The sequence below is a fragment of the Cicer arietinum genome, chromosome 2 (genome assembly GCF_000331145.2).
Source record: "Cicer arietinum cultivar CDC Frontier isolate Library 1 chromosome 2, Cicar.CDCFrontier_v2.0, whole genome shotgun sequence".
Taxonomy (NCBI): domain Eukaryota; kingdom Viridiplantae; phylum Streptophyta; class Magnoliopsida; order Fabales; family Fabaceae; genus Cicer; species Cicer arietinum.
In genome coordinates, this window is record NC_021161.2 from 11,834,144 (window position 1) to 11,848,795 (window position 14,652).

General features: G+C 33.5%; 3 protein-coding genes across 3 annotated transcripts; 1 reads left to right on the top strand and 2 right to left on the bottom strand.

The window, feature by feature from the left end:
• The first annotated feature begins 3,289 nt into the window (after window positions 1-3,289).
• On the top strand, window positions 3,290-7,496 carry LOC101502079 (14-3-3-like protein GF14 iota). Its single transcript, XM_004490103.4, has 7 exons — window positions 3,290-3,629; window positions 4,436-4,742; window positions 5,127-5,214; window positions 5,331-5,440; window positions 5,526-5,674; window positions 6,907-6,953; window positions 7,181-7,496. Exons 1-7 carry the CDS (start codon window positions 3,557-3,559, stop codon window positions 7,184-7,186), a joined length of 780 nt encoding a protein of 259 aa, XP_004490160.1. The 5' UTR covers window positions 3,290-3,556; the 3' UTR covers window positions 7,187-7,496.
• A 640-nt stretch (window positions 7,497-8,136) lies between these two features.
• LOC101501756 (putative fasciclin-like arabinogalactan protein 20) lies at window positions 8,137-10,002 on the bottom strand. The gene is made up of 2 exons (XM_004490102.4): window positions 8,787-10,002; window positions 8,137-8,253 (listed from the first exon to the last, which is right to left on the bottom strand). The coding sequence occupies exon 1, from the start codon at window positions 9,897-9,899 to the stop codon at window positions 8,787-8,789; it is 1,113 nt and encodes a 370-aa protein (XP_004490159.1). The 5' UTR covers window positions 9,900-10,002; the 3' UTR covers window positions 8,137-8,253.
• Window positions 10,003-11,769: 1,767 nt separating this feature from the next.
• Window positions 11,770-14,113, bottom strand: LOC101502406 (uncharacterized). Its single transcript, XM_004490104.4, has 5 exons — window positions 13,942-14,113; window positions 13,788-13,860; window positions 12,416-12,467; window positions 12,244-12,313; window positions 11,770-12,119 (listed from the first exon to the last, which is right to left on the bottom strand). The coding sequence occupies exons 1-5, from the start codon at window positions 14,047-14,049 to the stop codon at window positions 12,033-12,035; spliced, it is 390 nt and encodes a 129-aa protein (XP_004490161.1). The 5' UTR covers window positions 14,050-14,113; the 3' UTR covers window positions 11,770-12,032.
• Window positions 14,114-14,652: the final 539 nt, after the last annotated feature.

Here is a 14,652-nt window from a genome sequence, read left to right on the forward strand (position 1 = left end):
TTCTGCTTGTTGTAGTTTGTTGATGGTTCTGTTCTGGTTCTGCTTGTTCTAGTTTTATTCAGTTCTGGTTCTGCATTATTGTTGTAGTTATGGTTCTGTTCTGGTTCTGTTCAGTGAATTATTTGGTTTTGGTTTTGTTCTGCTAGTTCAGCCACATGTTATTTGGTTCTGGTTCAGTGAATTATTTGGTTCTGGTTCTGCTAGTTCAGCCACATGCTAGTTCAGCCACATGCTTTATTTCGTTCTGGTTCTGCTAGTTTTGTTCATTTCTGGTTCTGCTAGTTCAGCCACATGCTTTATTTGGTTCTGGTTCTGCTAGTTTTGTTCAGTTCAATTTTGACCTGGTTCTGGTTTTATTCTTGTGCTTATTTTGGTTTAGTTCTGGTTTACTTTGTTCTAATTTTGTTGTAGTTTGGTTCTGGTTCAGCCACATGCTTTATTTGGTTCTGGTTCTGCTAGTTTTTTTCGTAACATTCTGCCCTGCAATTCACTTTTTTCATAACATTCAGTTTTGTTCTAATTTTGTTTTGCCCTGCAATTTGGTTTTGGTTTTGTTGGGGTTTAGTTTTTTTGGACATGTTTTTGGTTCTTTAAATAGGAAAACAAACTTCTTGACATGTTACTCTTACATTATAATGCCATCAAATGGACCAAAACTTTGGCATGCATCAAATGGAGATCCTATAAATCCCCCAATCATGAGAAGAGCACCGGGTAGACCAAAGAAAAAAAGGAACAAGTCCAATGACGAGTCAAAAGGTTCTAACAAACTACCAAGACAGTTTGCAACTGTGAAATGTAAGAACTGTGGGAAGCTTGGCCACAACACGAGGACATGCAAGGGTAAAAGTGCAGCAGATAGAGAGATACCAAAAGGTGGAAATAACATCAACAGAACAAAGAGAGCAAAGACAACAAGGGTTGGAGGTGATGAGGGAGAAACACCAACAATTTTATCTCAAGATTCACAAGCTCCACAAATTCAAGATTCACAAATCAATTGAAGACACGAAACTTGTGATTTTTATTTTGGTTATTATGAATATGTAATCATACTTGGACCTATATAATTTGGTGACTATGAATATGTACTTTTATTTTGGTTACTTGTGAAGGAACAATTTTATTTTGTAATGCATTAGTATGACCTTTTGTTGGACTTAAGTTATGGAACGATTATTTTGTAATGCAGTAGTATGTAATGATGGAATGATATCAAAATTCTAACTTCAGATTATGGACCAGATTATTCTGAAAAATTGTTTTGATTATTGTCATTATTCTGATTATCAAATTTAGGTTCAAAAATTGGAATATTGTTCTGATTATTTTGACCAGATTATTCTGATTATCAAATTTAGGTTCAAAAATTGGAATATTGTTCTGATTATTTTGACCAGATTATTCTGATTATTTCAAACAACTGCAAAATTGTTTTACCAAATTTTATTTATACAATGATATCAAATTGAGTTATTAACATGTAAAAATAGACAATCAAATTACAATAATACTAATTTCATTTGATTATATTAAACAATTACATTACATTACAATTTCAACCATAAACACCCTAAATTACATCATTACAAAACACCCTTAATCCAATCATTTTAATTACTTCAACATTACAATAACCAAAAGAACAATAATCAAAAGCCAGGAAAGTGTCAGAAAGCCTTTCATTCGTTTCAACTTCAACTTCATTTCATCATCACAATTTTTTGTCACATTATCTTTCTTCTTGAATTCATCAATCCTTTTCATCAAAGACATAATAACTTCTTTTGCACGTTCTGTCATTGGCTCATCAAACCAATCAAAAAAATTGCAAGATTTTTTACCCTGTAACTAAACATAACAACAACAAAAATTCCAGAATACGTAAGCAATACAAAAAAAAAAATTAAATAAATAAATTCCAGAATTTTGATAAATAGTTTACCTTATAAAATCCACAACCATGAAACCTTCGACCTGGATTTTCAGCCGTCCAAGAAGTACACAAAGGAGATTCAAGTCCACACAAACATTCTCTTCTTCTAATTCTCAAATGAGAATTGTCGCTTGTAACTAAATACGAATGACAAGACATTCTTTCCCAAAAAAACAGAGAACAAGAGACGAAACAACGAAATACAAACGAAGAAGAAACGAAACACAAACACGAACACATGACGAAGAAGAAACGAAACAGAGAACAAGAGAAGAAACAACGAAATACAAAGGACGATGAAGAAGACGACCACAAACACGAACACGAAGACGATGAAGAAGAAGACGACGAACACCAACACGAAGACGATGAAGAAGAAGAAGGCGACAAACACCAACACGGAACACGAAGACGAACACCAACACGGAACACGAAGACGGTGACCAACAATGAAGAAGAAGACGAAATCGGAATATGTTTATGATGAAGAAATCAGAATCGATTTGGGAGCTTTTGTTGAATTGTGGCTGTTTTTTAATTTAGGGTTCAAGCTTTTGTTGAATCATATGCTTCTGATTCTCATTGCTGCATATGTTTTTCATTTTTTTTTAATTTAATTTTAACAATTAAATTTTATTTGTAATAATGATTTTTAACAATTATAATAATGATTTTTAAAAATATAAATTATATTTTTTAATCAGAAATAATATAATAATAAGTTTATTCTACGTAAGCGTCTGCCACGTCAGCTTTTTTATTGACACGTCATTAAAAAAATGACAACTCATCATGATTTGGACTCAAATTTTGTTTGGGGGACTAAAACTGAGGAGAAACAAAATAGGGGGACTACTTTCAATTTTCACCTATAATAGGGGACCAAAAGTGCAATTAAACCTAAAAAAAATAATTTGATAAATTTAACTTATATTTTATATAAAATTTAAAAAATTAATCGCACTTAACTATATTTTTTATTACCATAAAAATTGTTGTTTTTTATATTTATAATAGGGACTGAATGAAATATGTCCATATTAAATTAATCATTAAAAAACACAAATGATTTTTCTCTTGTGACAACGATAACTATAAAATTAAATACGTAAAAATAACACTTATTTTTGACATATTTACTATTCTAACCAACGTTTCTAATGCCCACGATTTTTGTCATAGCTTCAGTAATAAGTGACATAAGGAGTATTTAAATTTATAATTACGGAAAGAAATAGTATTTTGTTTGTTGGAGCTGCTAAACAAAACCCAAATATTATTAATTAGCCGGTTCATAAAAATAAATGAACTCTTGTTCGAACGGATAAAAAAAAAAAAAAAAAAAAGACGCTCGTATTGCAAAGTTACAGATAAGCAATGTTGTCTCTCCCACTCGCTGTTGCTACCCATCACGATTTGCGCGCTCCCTCTTTCAAACAATCAGATCCAACGGTTCAGATTTCAGTCTTCCTTTGACCCCTGCAACAAGCTCGATATTCAACCACTATATAACCATTTCACCCTTCTCTTCCTTCTCTCTCGCATCATCACATTTCTTCTTCTTCGCTCCCTCTTTTGAGTTTTTCTCTTACTTTTGTGATCTCTCTCTGAAACACAACAATGTCCGCTGAGAAAGAGAGAGAGACCCAGGTTTACTTGGCCAAGCTTTCTGAACAGGCTGAGAGATATGAAGGTTCTTCTTTTACCTGACTCGTTAGTTTTTGTCTTTTTTAATTAGGTTTCTGTTTTTATGCTGACATTGTTCTGGATCTGTTTGTTCTTCTGTTGGATTGTTACTTTTTTGGATGAGTTGGAAATGTGTATTGAGATGTCAAATATTTGATTTTTAGATTTGGGTTTTTACTATTGTTTATGGATCGGTCAGTTTGTAGATTGGATAATTTTTTCTGAATTTGGGTGAGTGTTTTTTGCTGATGGATTGATGAGACTTGTAATGGTTTATTTCTGTGTCATTGCGTTGGATTTTGTTGTTACTAGTTAGATTTGATGCTTAGATAGGAAACAAAAATGGCTCTTCTTAATTGAGAAATTATGTAAAATAAGTAATCTCAACTGTTGGTAAGAAAATCACTTGTTTTACATGCACATGCATAACAAATTATGGATATGTAGGAACATTTACTTTTGATTTTTTCTTTGACATTGAGATTACTTACTTTACCTTTTAAAGTGAATTGCTCTATTTTAAGAAGCTTAATTCAACAAAAACTATGATTGGAATTATGCTTGAAAACAGAAATGACTTACCAAAGTGCTTTCATGGACCCCAATTGGTCAGTCTCCCTCAAATTAATAAACTAATAATTTTATTTCTGTCATTTACCTTTTGAGTCTCAAATTTTTGCTTGATCAGGGGAAGATTAATTTTGTTAAATGTTTTATTTTATTCAGCGCCTGCCAGTGATTCCATGTTGGAAACTATTTATAATTTTCAGACATTATTGTCGACGCTTCTGAAAATTTATATTCATTGTGCAGAAATGGTGGAATGTATGAAGAAAGTGGCAAAACTTGATGTTGAACTAACCGTGGAAGAGAGGAACCTCCTCTCAGTTGGATATAAAAACGTCATTGGTGCACGAAGAGCCTCATGGCGTATTATGTCGTCAATTGAGCAGAAGGAAGAGTCTAAGGGTAATGAACACAATGTTAAACTGATCAAGAGTTACTGCCAAAAGGTTGAGGAGGAACTCTCCAAAATCTGCAGTGATATTCTGACTATTATAGACCAGCATCTGGTTCCTTCTTCCACATCGGCAGAAGCTAATGTTTTCTACCATAAGATGTGAGTCATGTTGCTACACTGCTTCTCTGCCCTACTTGATTGAATGGTTGAAATTTCAATCTCTTTTGTGGAATACTTTCTTCCTTTAAGTAGATATATTAGTCTTTTTTTGGATAAAAAGATATCATCACAGATCTGACAGCATAGAATTTGTATGACTGCTATAAATATGATATTTTATTATTTTTTGTTTTCGTTTTGTGATTTGCATATTTGTCATCCACATGATGGACGAGTACCAGTTTCCTGATTTATCAAGATAGTAAATACTATTCTCATAGTCTTTGATATATTCTCACATCCTTATGTCATATGATATCTCTTACTGGCTCTCACATGCTTTGGTTCTCTATCCCTGATTTCCTTATGCCTCTTTTGATACAGGAAAGGTGATTATTTCCGGTATCTTGCCGAGTTCAAGACTGACCAAGATAGGAAAGAGGCTGCTGAGCAGTCACTGAAAGGATATGAGGTGTGTTTGATCTCTTGTATTTCAGCACTAAATTGCTTTATTGATAAATTATTTCTGATACTTATCTGTACATTGTGCCGTCGCTTATTTTTTGCAATCATTTTGATTATTATTAGGCTGCTTCAGCCACTGCAAACACTGATCTTCCATCAACACATCCAATCCGTCTTGGACTCGCACTCAACTTCTCTGTCTTTTATTATGAGATTATGAACTCTCCTGAAAGGTAAGTAATCGGCTCTGTCATACTCTGCTTGGTTCTGTAGCTTTTGTTTCTAGCTCTTGTCTAAATTCATTAATAAAATTTACAGAGCCTGTCATTTGGCCAAACAAGCTTTTGATGAGGCGATCGCTGAGTTGGATACCTTGAGCGAAGAGTCGTACAAGGACAGCACTTTGATCATGCAGTTGTTGAGAGACAACCTGACTCTCTGGACCTCTGATTTGCCAGAGGATGGAGGTAGGGGATAATGACTTATACTTGATTTAACATGCATGAGTTTTGCCGGAGTTAATCAGGAATATCAAATCATATGGTGCACAATTTGTATAATATCACCTGTCTGATGACAGAACTAGAAATTAAGTTGTTGAGACAATGCTCATTTGTTATTCAAAATTATAGGTTGAAATTGTTGCATTGGTTGGCATTCCAAATCCTAGCGGGGACAAATGCTCCCTGTTGTCCACAAGTTGATCCATCCCTAATCACTGCAATAGTTATCATCCTCTCAATTTGTCTCCCTTACCCTCAACCTTGTCAGAAATTTAAATTAGGATGATTAGAAAGTAAGAAACTGCCTGCTCTTGGATAAATTATCCTGAAGACCAAAGTCATATTGCTTCTAGAGTGGGTGTCTTCAAGTGAATTACTCCTAGTTAACTGCATAATTAATCTCTTTTTAATACGGCTAGTTCTATGGTGCACAAGTAACATAAGTGTTGCACCATGCACCATCTTTTTCCACCTTTAGATTAACTAGACCCACTAAATCTGATGTTGGACCATCCACACCAAATCTTTCCCTCACCACCCAAATCCCCACAGAAACCACCATTACCTCGCTGTATACCCCCCATGACCTAACCTCATATGTCAACATCCATGGCAACGATCCCCCACTTGTGTTTTTCCGCCGTGCAAATACTTGCTAAAACAAGCTTGCGGTGCAAGACAGCAAAGAAACATATTTAGCTAGTGCTTGTGTTTGAAGAATCTGAGTGTAGTGAAACAAGATGAAGAATGAAGCTTTAGGCGTTGAGCAGTGTGAAGTTGTTTCATGATAAATAATAAAGTCAAATTCACATCTCCTTTATTTTGAACGAACTGAAACTCACATTATCACAAAACACCCCTTTTGTTACTGTTACTGGGTTGGATAAGCTGAGAAAGAAGAAGAAACATAAAAAAGCAAAGGAAAGAGGAGCTGAAACACCATCACCGCCGTGTGTGGCTTCTCCAGCCATGCTGGTGCAGTGGTGGGTGTCTAGGTGGCAATAGGTTTGCTTTCTTGGGGTTGATTGAGGACATAATCTTATATTGTAGATCTATGGTAGATCTAGTGAGCTTTTATCATCCAAAGGTGAAAAAGTTGTTGTCTAGTGTGCGCAATTTAATTGGTTTGTGCATGGTATAAATAGCCTTTTAATACTCCTAATAAAGAGGCTCTAAAAGTTAATGCTCTCTTGCAGGTGAAGACAACATAAAAGCTGAAGAAGCCAAGCCTACTGAGCCTGAGGTATGAGTAAAGATAAGTTTTGGCTATATTTACAATGTTTGTTTTGTTTTGAGGAAGTATGTGTGCAAAGTCATTAGCTATAGACCTATAGTAGTAAATTCTTAATGATGTAGAAAATGAATTATTGCAAGTGAAAAAGAAGGGTATATACAGTTTTTCTGAAGTAACTATTTCAAAACATCAATTAATTTCTACACCCAGAATTTGACATTATTATATTTTTGCAGCATTGATAATATTTCTATGGATCTCTGGCCCTTATTTCGGTAGTGAGATATCTAAGGTACTCAGCAAAGAGGGCATTTTTAAGCTTTTCTTGCTGTGGATTTGGACCGGACAATGTGTACTTTGGCCGCTTTGTAACTCTTGTGCCCTCTTAATTATCCAACCGAAGCCAGAAGATCTGTGCCTGTCTTTGTTTTTGTTTTCTTTTTTCCTTCAAACTTTTTTCTTTCTAATGCCTTATCTATTTTTAAGTAATGTGGTAAGTTGAAGTAATGAACAATTCACATTTACCTTATAATCACATATTTTCCATCTTCATTATTAAGTCTGAATTGGTTCTACTAATTAAAATGTTTTTGTTTGTCTGGCTGTTTTACTGGCGGTACAATTTGAACTCAAAATATCTCACTTGGTTAAGCCAATAACAAATATTTATCAAAATACTACTAGAAATTTTGTATCAGAAATACAACTATATTTTTTTGGATAGGAAAATGTTAGTGGTTAATTTGTTGGGATAAGAGAGAATTTGTTAGCTGCAAGAATTAAACTTTGGATCTCTTTCTTAATACTCCTTTGGCGTCTCAGCTTATATTATTGTGCTACATCTTTAAGGATATACAACTTCTATCTAAATAGTAAAAATATTGTGCTAGTTGTATGAAGGAAGTGAAACTCAAATGTTGAGAGAAAAGTCTATACTACGAAGTCATATTCATCATATACTATATTATTATTTGTAGGTAAGTTTTCTTTAAACTATGTGCCGCAATTTTGAGATGTCTGTTTAACAGAGGGATCTTTAGCACATATGTAAAATCTAATTTACAATTCTAGTTAAGACTTGGAGTCATCATCGTTATAAGTATTAACTCTTGTGATATTGTTTCTTACAATAAGCTGATTAGTAGAAAGGGCATTCTTGTGAAGAATAGCTCGTTCTTTGTGATATATTACACAACCAAAGCCACCATTTCTCGACGTCATTCTTTATTTAATCCCTCTTTCTTTTCCCATCATTGGTGGTAAGAACAGGTACATTCTTTTGTGAGCTGTGGCCGGTGAGATAACTACACTGTAAAAATAATTTGTGTGAAGGTCTCTATAATCTAGGGCTGCATCAATCACATCTTATTTCTCACAATATCAACAAAAATTGTGAAGCAGTTTAAAATATTGGTATCTAGTGACTAGTCCTAGTCTGACCTAATAATAAAACTGAGGCTTTTTTAGTAAACTAATAAAAATGAGGTTAAGACTGCAAGTAAATTTATATCTTTATAGAATTTGATTTTTTTAAAATGAAAAACTTATTTTACAGAATAAAACAAATTGATCATTAAATGAATGAGTATTCAATTGAAGGCGTAAATGGTTAAAATCTTTTGAGGTGATCTATCTATTCTTATAACAAATTGAAAGCAGCGATAATAGTAACATGCACACAACTCCATAGCTTGCTAATTGGTTAACAGCAGAATATTCTATTTCTAATCGATTTACCATATCATCCTACCTGCGAGTCTGAAATAAGATGAACCAACTAAATTCACAATCTAAAATGAAAATGTCAAGAACAAATATGGTAATGATTAATGAATTAATGACCTAATGAAAAACGGAGAAGTGAGAATGTTCTGCTGGGTTGTGCGCACCATAATGATGATGATCACCATGATGAATGTGATGGTGATTAAACTCCAATGAAGAAGATTCTGCATCTTCCTGAACCGAAACTTCTATTCCCTTAGGATCCAAAAGAATATCTCCGAGTCCATGAACGACAAGCCAATCACTGCTATACAAATCAGGAAAAACAACCGGAACTCCATTGTTAAGCAAAAACAAGTCACTGTTAGTGCTAGATTTAGTAACATTCACCGTGAATCCTCTCTGATAAGTCCAAATCAACGTTCCTTCTTGCAAATTAACCAAATCACTCCACATGATCTTACAAGGAACAAGGTGCCGGCGAAGAATAACGGAATGATCGGTCACGTTTCCGATTTGGCTCATCAAAGCTTCATCAATCGGCGCAAACACCGTCACCTGATCAGGACGTTCTTTAAGACCTAGAAATTGCATTTCGAGAAATGACGCCATAATAGAACAGCCTTTCGATCTCAAAGCAGAACTAGCTTCCTTGAAAGAAAACGTCGATGCATCAGAGATTAGCCGTTTCCCGCCGCCGCCACCTCCTCCGCCGCTGTTTCTAAAACAAGCGCCGGAGGAAGGACGAGGAAGTTGAAAATAAGGATCGAAGAAGCTTTCGGTTTGGAAAATAACGAGATAACCGTCGTCGAGTAAAGGAGTAGGATTAACAGTAACGTTGTTGATGGATAGTTTACGGTTAGAGTTTGTTGTGACGGTGAGGGAGTGACCGGGGAGGAGAGTGGCGATGTTGGCACCGAAAGGGAGAGATCGGAGGCTATGAAGAGAGAAAGCGTGAGGGAGGAGATGGTAACGGAGGAGAGAGAGAGGTAGTTGAGGGATTTGGTTGAAGGCGAAGTTAGTTGGAGAGAAAACGGTTAGGGAACGAGATTGGCGGCGAGCAAGGAGAGTTTGGGAAGCGAGTTCGAGGTTGAGAGCCATGGCTTCAAAACCAGAGGTGGAGAGGATTTCGGCGGCGTCGAGAATGGTTGAGGAAGGGTGGGAGGATGAGAAAGAAAGGAGGAGAGAGAATGTTAACAGTGTGGTGATGGTGCCGGTGAGGGACGCCATCGTTGATCTGAAATTGAAGTTTGTTTCTGTTATTATTACAGTGGATATGGTTTCGTTTTGATCTTGGCGGGAAAAGTTTTACACGTGGAGTAATTTGATTCGTTGTGAGTGAGGAGGTTGTAATTACGTTGGTAGAGGCTGGTAAACGGTTTTGATCAGGAGACCGAGAGAGACGTCTGGATGTATAGATAAGTTTTTATTTGTTGTTGCCTTTGTTATAGACTATTTAATAAAGAATCTTGAAATAATTTTTTTTTTGTACTCTTTAGAAAATGTTTATTTATATAAGAATTTTTGTGTATGATATCAAAAAATTCTTTAATAAAGTGAACCTCTATTTTTTGTCTTTGAAACGATAAGGATCAAACACTGTTTAAGAGTTAAGACACAATATAGCGCTAAAAAATAGCACGATAGTGATATAGCTTTTTCTTTTTGAGGGAATTAAGTGATATAGCTTAGAAATGCAAGATGTTAATGTATATGATCCAAATCGCTTGTGTTAGAAATCATGCAGTTTTCATACTGTTTTTACATCTAGATTGTTAATTGAAAAGATTACATAATCACAACCCCAATTTAAATTTAAGATTAAATGGTTCACAATCTCAACTCCAATTTAAATTTAAGATTAAACGGTTCAAATTTGCTGGTGCTGTACTGTAATAGCAATAAATCCAAATCCTAATATACAAAGGAGCAGTCAGCTTTAAAGTTTAGGACCTTTTGGTGACATTTTCTTTATTAAGTAGTAGTGTATTTAATTACAAAGAGAAAGATATTAAACTTCTAGTGGTATGTATATGATTAATTAGAGGATATAAATTTGTGGAAAAAAATGATAGAGGATACAATTGGAGAAAATATAATAAATATCATCTTAAAAATTGGAAATGTAAATTATTTTAAAACAAAATTTATTTGCAAATAGTTAATTATTGTTAGATAGAAACTATTAAGAAGAAAGTTGAACTTATTTTATGCTTAAATTCTAATTTTTATTCCTACCCATTTGATTGGAAATAAATGAAATTTAATTTGAAAACTCTCCTAGACATTTTAGGTGGTGGCACACATAACACATAACATTGACATTGGTACTTACGTTATTTCCAAAACGTGTCTGATAATTTTTAACCTGTCTCCGCCCGTGTTCGTGCTTATTTAGATTTTTTATCACATTATTTTAAGTTTTATTTTGATCCTCATTTCTTTAAAGTTTTAATTTAGTCCCTTACATTGCTACTATTTTACCACTTTGATTCCTTCAATCAAACACCCAAAGTAACACCATGTAATGCCCCATACACGGCAAACGAAATCTGTATACAACAACAAATAGTTATCTAATGTGACATTACATAGACTTCGAGCATACTTTAGAAGGGTTTCTGAACTTGGATTAAAAATTTTATGGTTTTTTTAAAAAATAAAATTTTACGGTTTTTGTTCTCTCCAAAAACTGAAAATTGCAACTAACAATAATAAAAATGATGATTCTTATACTTACGGGTCTAGTTTCCAGTATTTTTTGCCAACACGAGGGCAACTGTAGTAAAGAGAATGAGGAAGTGGCTAGAGATAACAAGATTTCAAATCAACCAATTAACAAAAGAGGCACTTCAAAGGACACAACAAGATTAAAACATGACGAAAAGGACCAAATTGGTGATTCGTTAGTAAATTAAAAGACCAAATTAAATTTTTTATTTTAATTCACAACCAAAATAAATCTTAAAAAAAAATAAGAAACCAAAAAAACTATTCAAATTTATTGGAATGACTTCGTGGTAGGATGTAAATAAAATAATGAACTTTTAGATGCAGAGGTGTTAATCACCCAAAAAAATTCCTACCAATAAATTTGGAATTCCAATATAATCTGTTTTTTTATTAGATAATAATATACCCCGAAGTCTTAATGCATTATACCCAAATCACTGCAGTCAAACACAATTTTAAGCAGCCCAAACTGAGGGTATTATACTCAGGACACAATTATTGGAAGTGATAAGAACCACCGCAATGTTACAGATAATCGATAAAAACAAAACACCATTGAAACATGATCTAACCTAAAATGAGGGTAGAGAGTGATTCAAATGAAAATATATATACCCCGAGAGTTGTTGCTCATGATTCTTCCTTGACAAAGTAGCTCTGGGGCAAGCTGAAATCTTCCTCATGGTTAAGCATTTCGATCTCTTCATCATCTGTTTTCTGAGGTAGAACGATAAACAAATCGAAAGCACTATGTTAAAACATAAAGCACAAACTAACATGTTATGTGAGGGATAGACGTTTTAATGAATGAGGAGCATCGGAATTTAATGATATAGCATACCATCATTTCTAAGTTGTAGAACCGATCGAGCAATTGAAGAACCTCCTCAGAAGAGAAGTGTCTGTCAAAACTGAGTGAAGATCATATATATCAGAATATAGATATCTGGTACATTAGGGCCTTTTGTAACCGAATATGCAAGACTAGCTTAAAAGTGGAGAGAAAAACAAACCTCTTTCTTAGAAATTCCATCAGACCATAAAGGACAAAGTGGCGATGTATTCCTTCATGAAACGGATATTAATCGTAAGCATAAAACTTGATGAATTTTTCATCCAAGAAAAAAATTATGAATCATGGTCTCTTATGACTAGTCTTAAACAATCTGACAAAGGAAAGCTTTACAAGAATAAAGTGATAATCCGTCTTAGCATAACTACTGTTTGTAAAAAATGAAATTAACAGTATCAAATAACAGAAACAAGCGGTGATCGCATGTGATGGGTTCATATATGAAAATAAGTTTAATCAATTAGGACAGTCTTATGTAATTTAAACCATATGATAAAAAGGGCTAGGGGAGCATACATGGGCCAAAATACATTGTCCCCACTCCCTATAGGACGCAAGTGTCAACTTTACATAAGCCAAAAGATATCAGATATTCATGCACAATTCAGTATCATATTTTTTTTCCTTTTATTAGAAAATGTTAGTAAATTAATAATAATGTTAGTTTCTAAGGTTCGAACTCTGAACCACATGCTTAAAACTCCTTTCGTGCCCCTTAACTCACCAACAAAGCAATATACTTGAGATTAAATTAAGTATTATCCCCTTATTATATGTAAGATTCTCTAGATCAATGCACAATAATTAATAAAAGTAATTTTTACATCAAATTTGTTAATAATTTACATCCTCTTTTCAAGATTATCATTCAATTATTAAGAGAGAGAAATGGTTTGTCTTTTAATCTCTCTGTATACTTATGGGTATTTTTGCGAAAAAATTAATTAATGCATCTTGTAGTTTGGAAAGAGAATTCTAAAAAGGGACAACAAATTTTTACAAGATCTTATATAAAGGGACGAAGTAGTATCAAATATTTGTATGTTTAAATGCATTTATAGTCCCTATCTTATAACACTCATGAAAATAGTCCTCTTATTTTAAAATCGAATATTTTGTCCCTAGATTATATATTTGATCGAATATTTTGTCCCTAGATTATATATTTGTTGCAATTTTGGTGCCAACTCATAACTTCGACCAGAAATGGTGATTTTAGCCTAAAAAAGGTTGATTATTTTGCCCTAAATGCGGCATTTTCTCTTCAATTTTACGATTGGGCAATAAATCATCGGTTTTGGGACCAACATTTACTTTTAAGGAGTAAAAAATGTATGTTGGGACCAAAACTGCAATCAATGTGATAACTGAGGGGTCACAAAGTTCAATTTTAAAACGGGGAATAATAGTGAGTGTGATAAAATCATAAAATAGGGTTCGAAAGTGCAATTAAACATATATTTTTATTTATTTATGCAGATAAAAAGGTTAAATTAAAGATTAAAAGAAAAACATATACAGAGTGAAAGCACCTTGAAGTTTGATCGGAGGATAAATTTCAAGAGCTTCCAACAGTCTCAGCTCCAATTCAACTTGCGCTTGTTCCTATCAATCAACGCGATCATAAGTCAAATTCAAATTAAAAAATAATCAAATTAAAATTAAAAGTTAAAGAGAGAGAGAGACCTTGGGGAGAGAGGAAGCAGAGGAAGGAGGAGGTTTGCAGGGAGAGTGAACAGACATGCCATCTTGTTCCTCCTCTTTGGGTTTTGCAGCTCCTCCGCCACTACTCATCTCAAATTTTGTTCAGAGAAAAATAATTCGTAATGTATATGAAATTATTTGATTCAATGTAATGTAGTGATTATTCTGATTTATTATTATTATAATTATTATTATTGCGCTACAAAAGGGAAAAAATAGAGACGTTTTATTATTTTTGTTGGCTTAGGGTTTTCAAACAAAACTTGTTTTTGTTTTTTGGACAATCCGTGAGGGATTTGTTAGCCCAAAAACAGTGTGGATCAGTTACATTGCACCCATTCAACTATTTTCAAAATGACCCTTGACCAATATAAATAAACTAGTCTAAATGACTAAATATATAATCTCTTTTTTAATTTTCAAAAATTTAAAACCACTGTTTAATTAACCATTTTATAAATAATACTTTTGAAAACTGATTTTTATTTTCTTATTTTAGAGACTAAAAAAGCAAAACTGCTTAAAGCAATTTTACCTTTTAATTTATAGTTTTTAAAATAAAATAAAAATGGACATTGTTACATTTCAGGATAATTTATTTAAATCGTCTTTTTTTGTCACCAAAATACCCCACATTGAAAGATATATATCAAAATGCTATACTTTTTTTCTTCTTCATGAAGTCGCATTCCC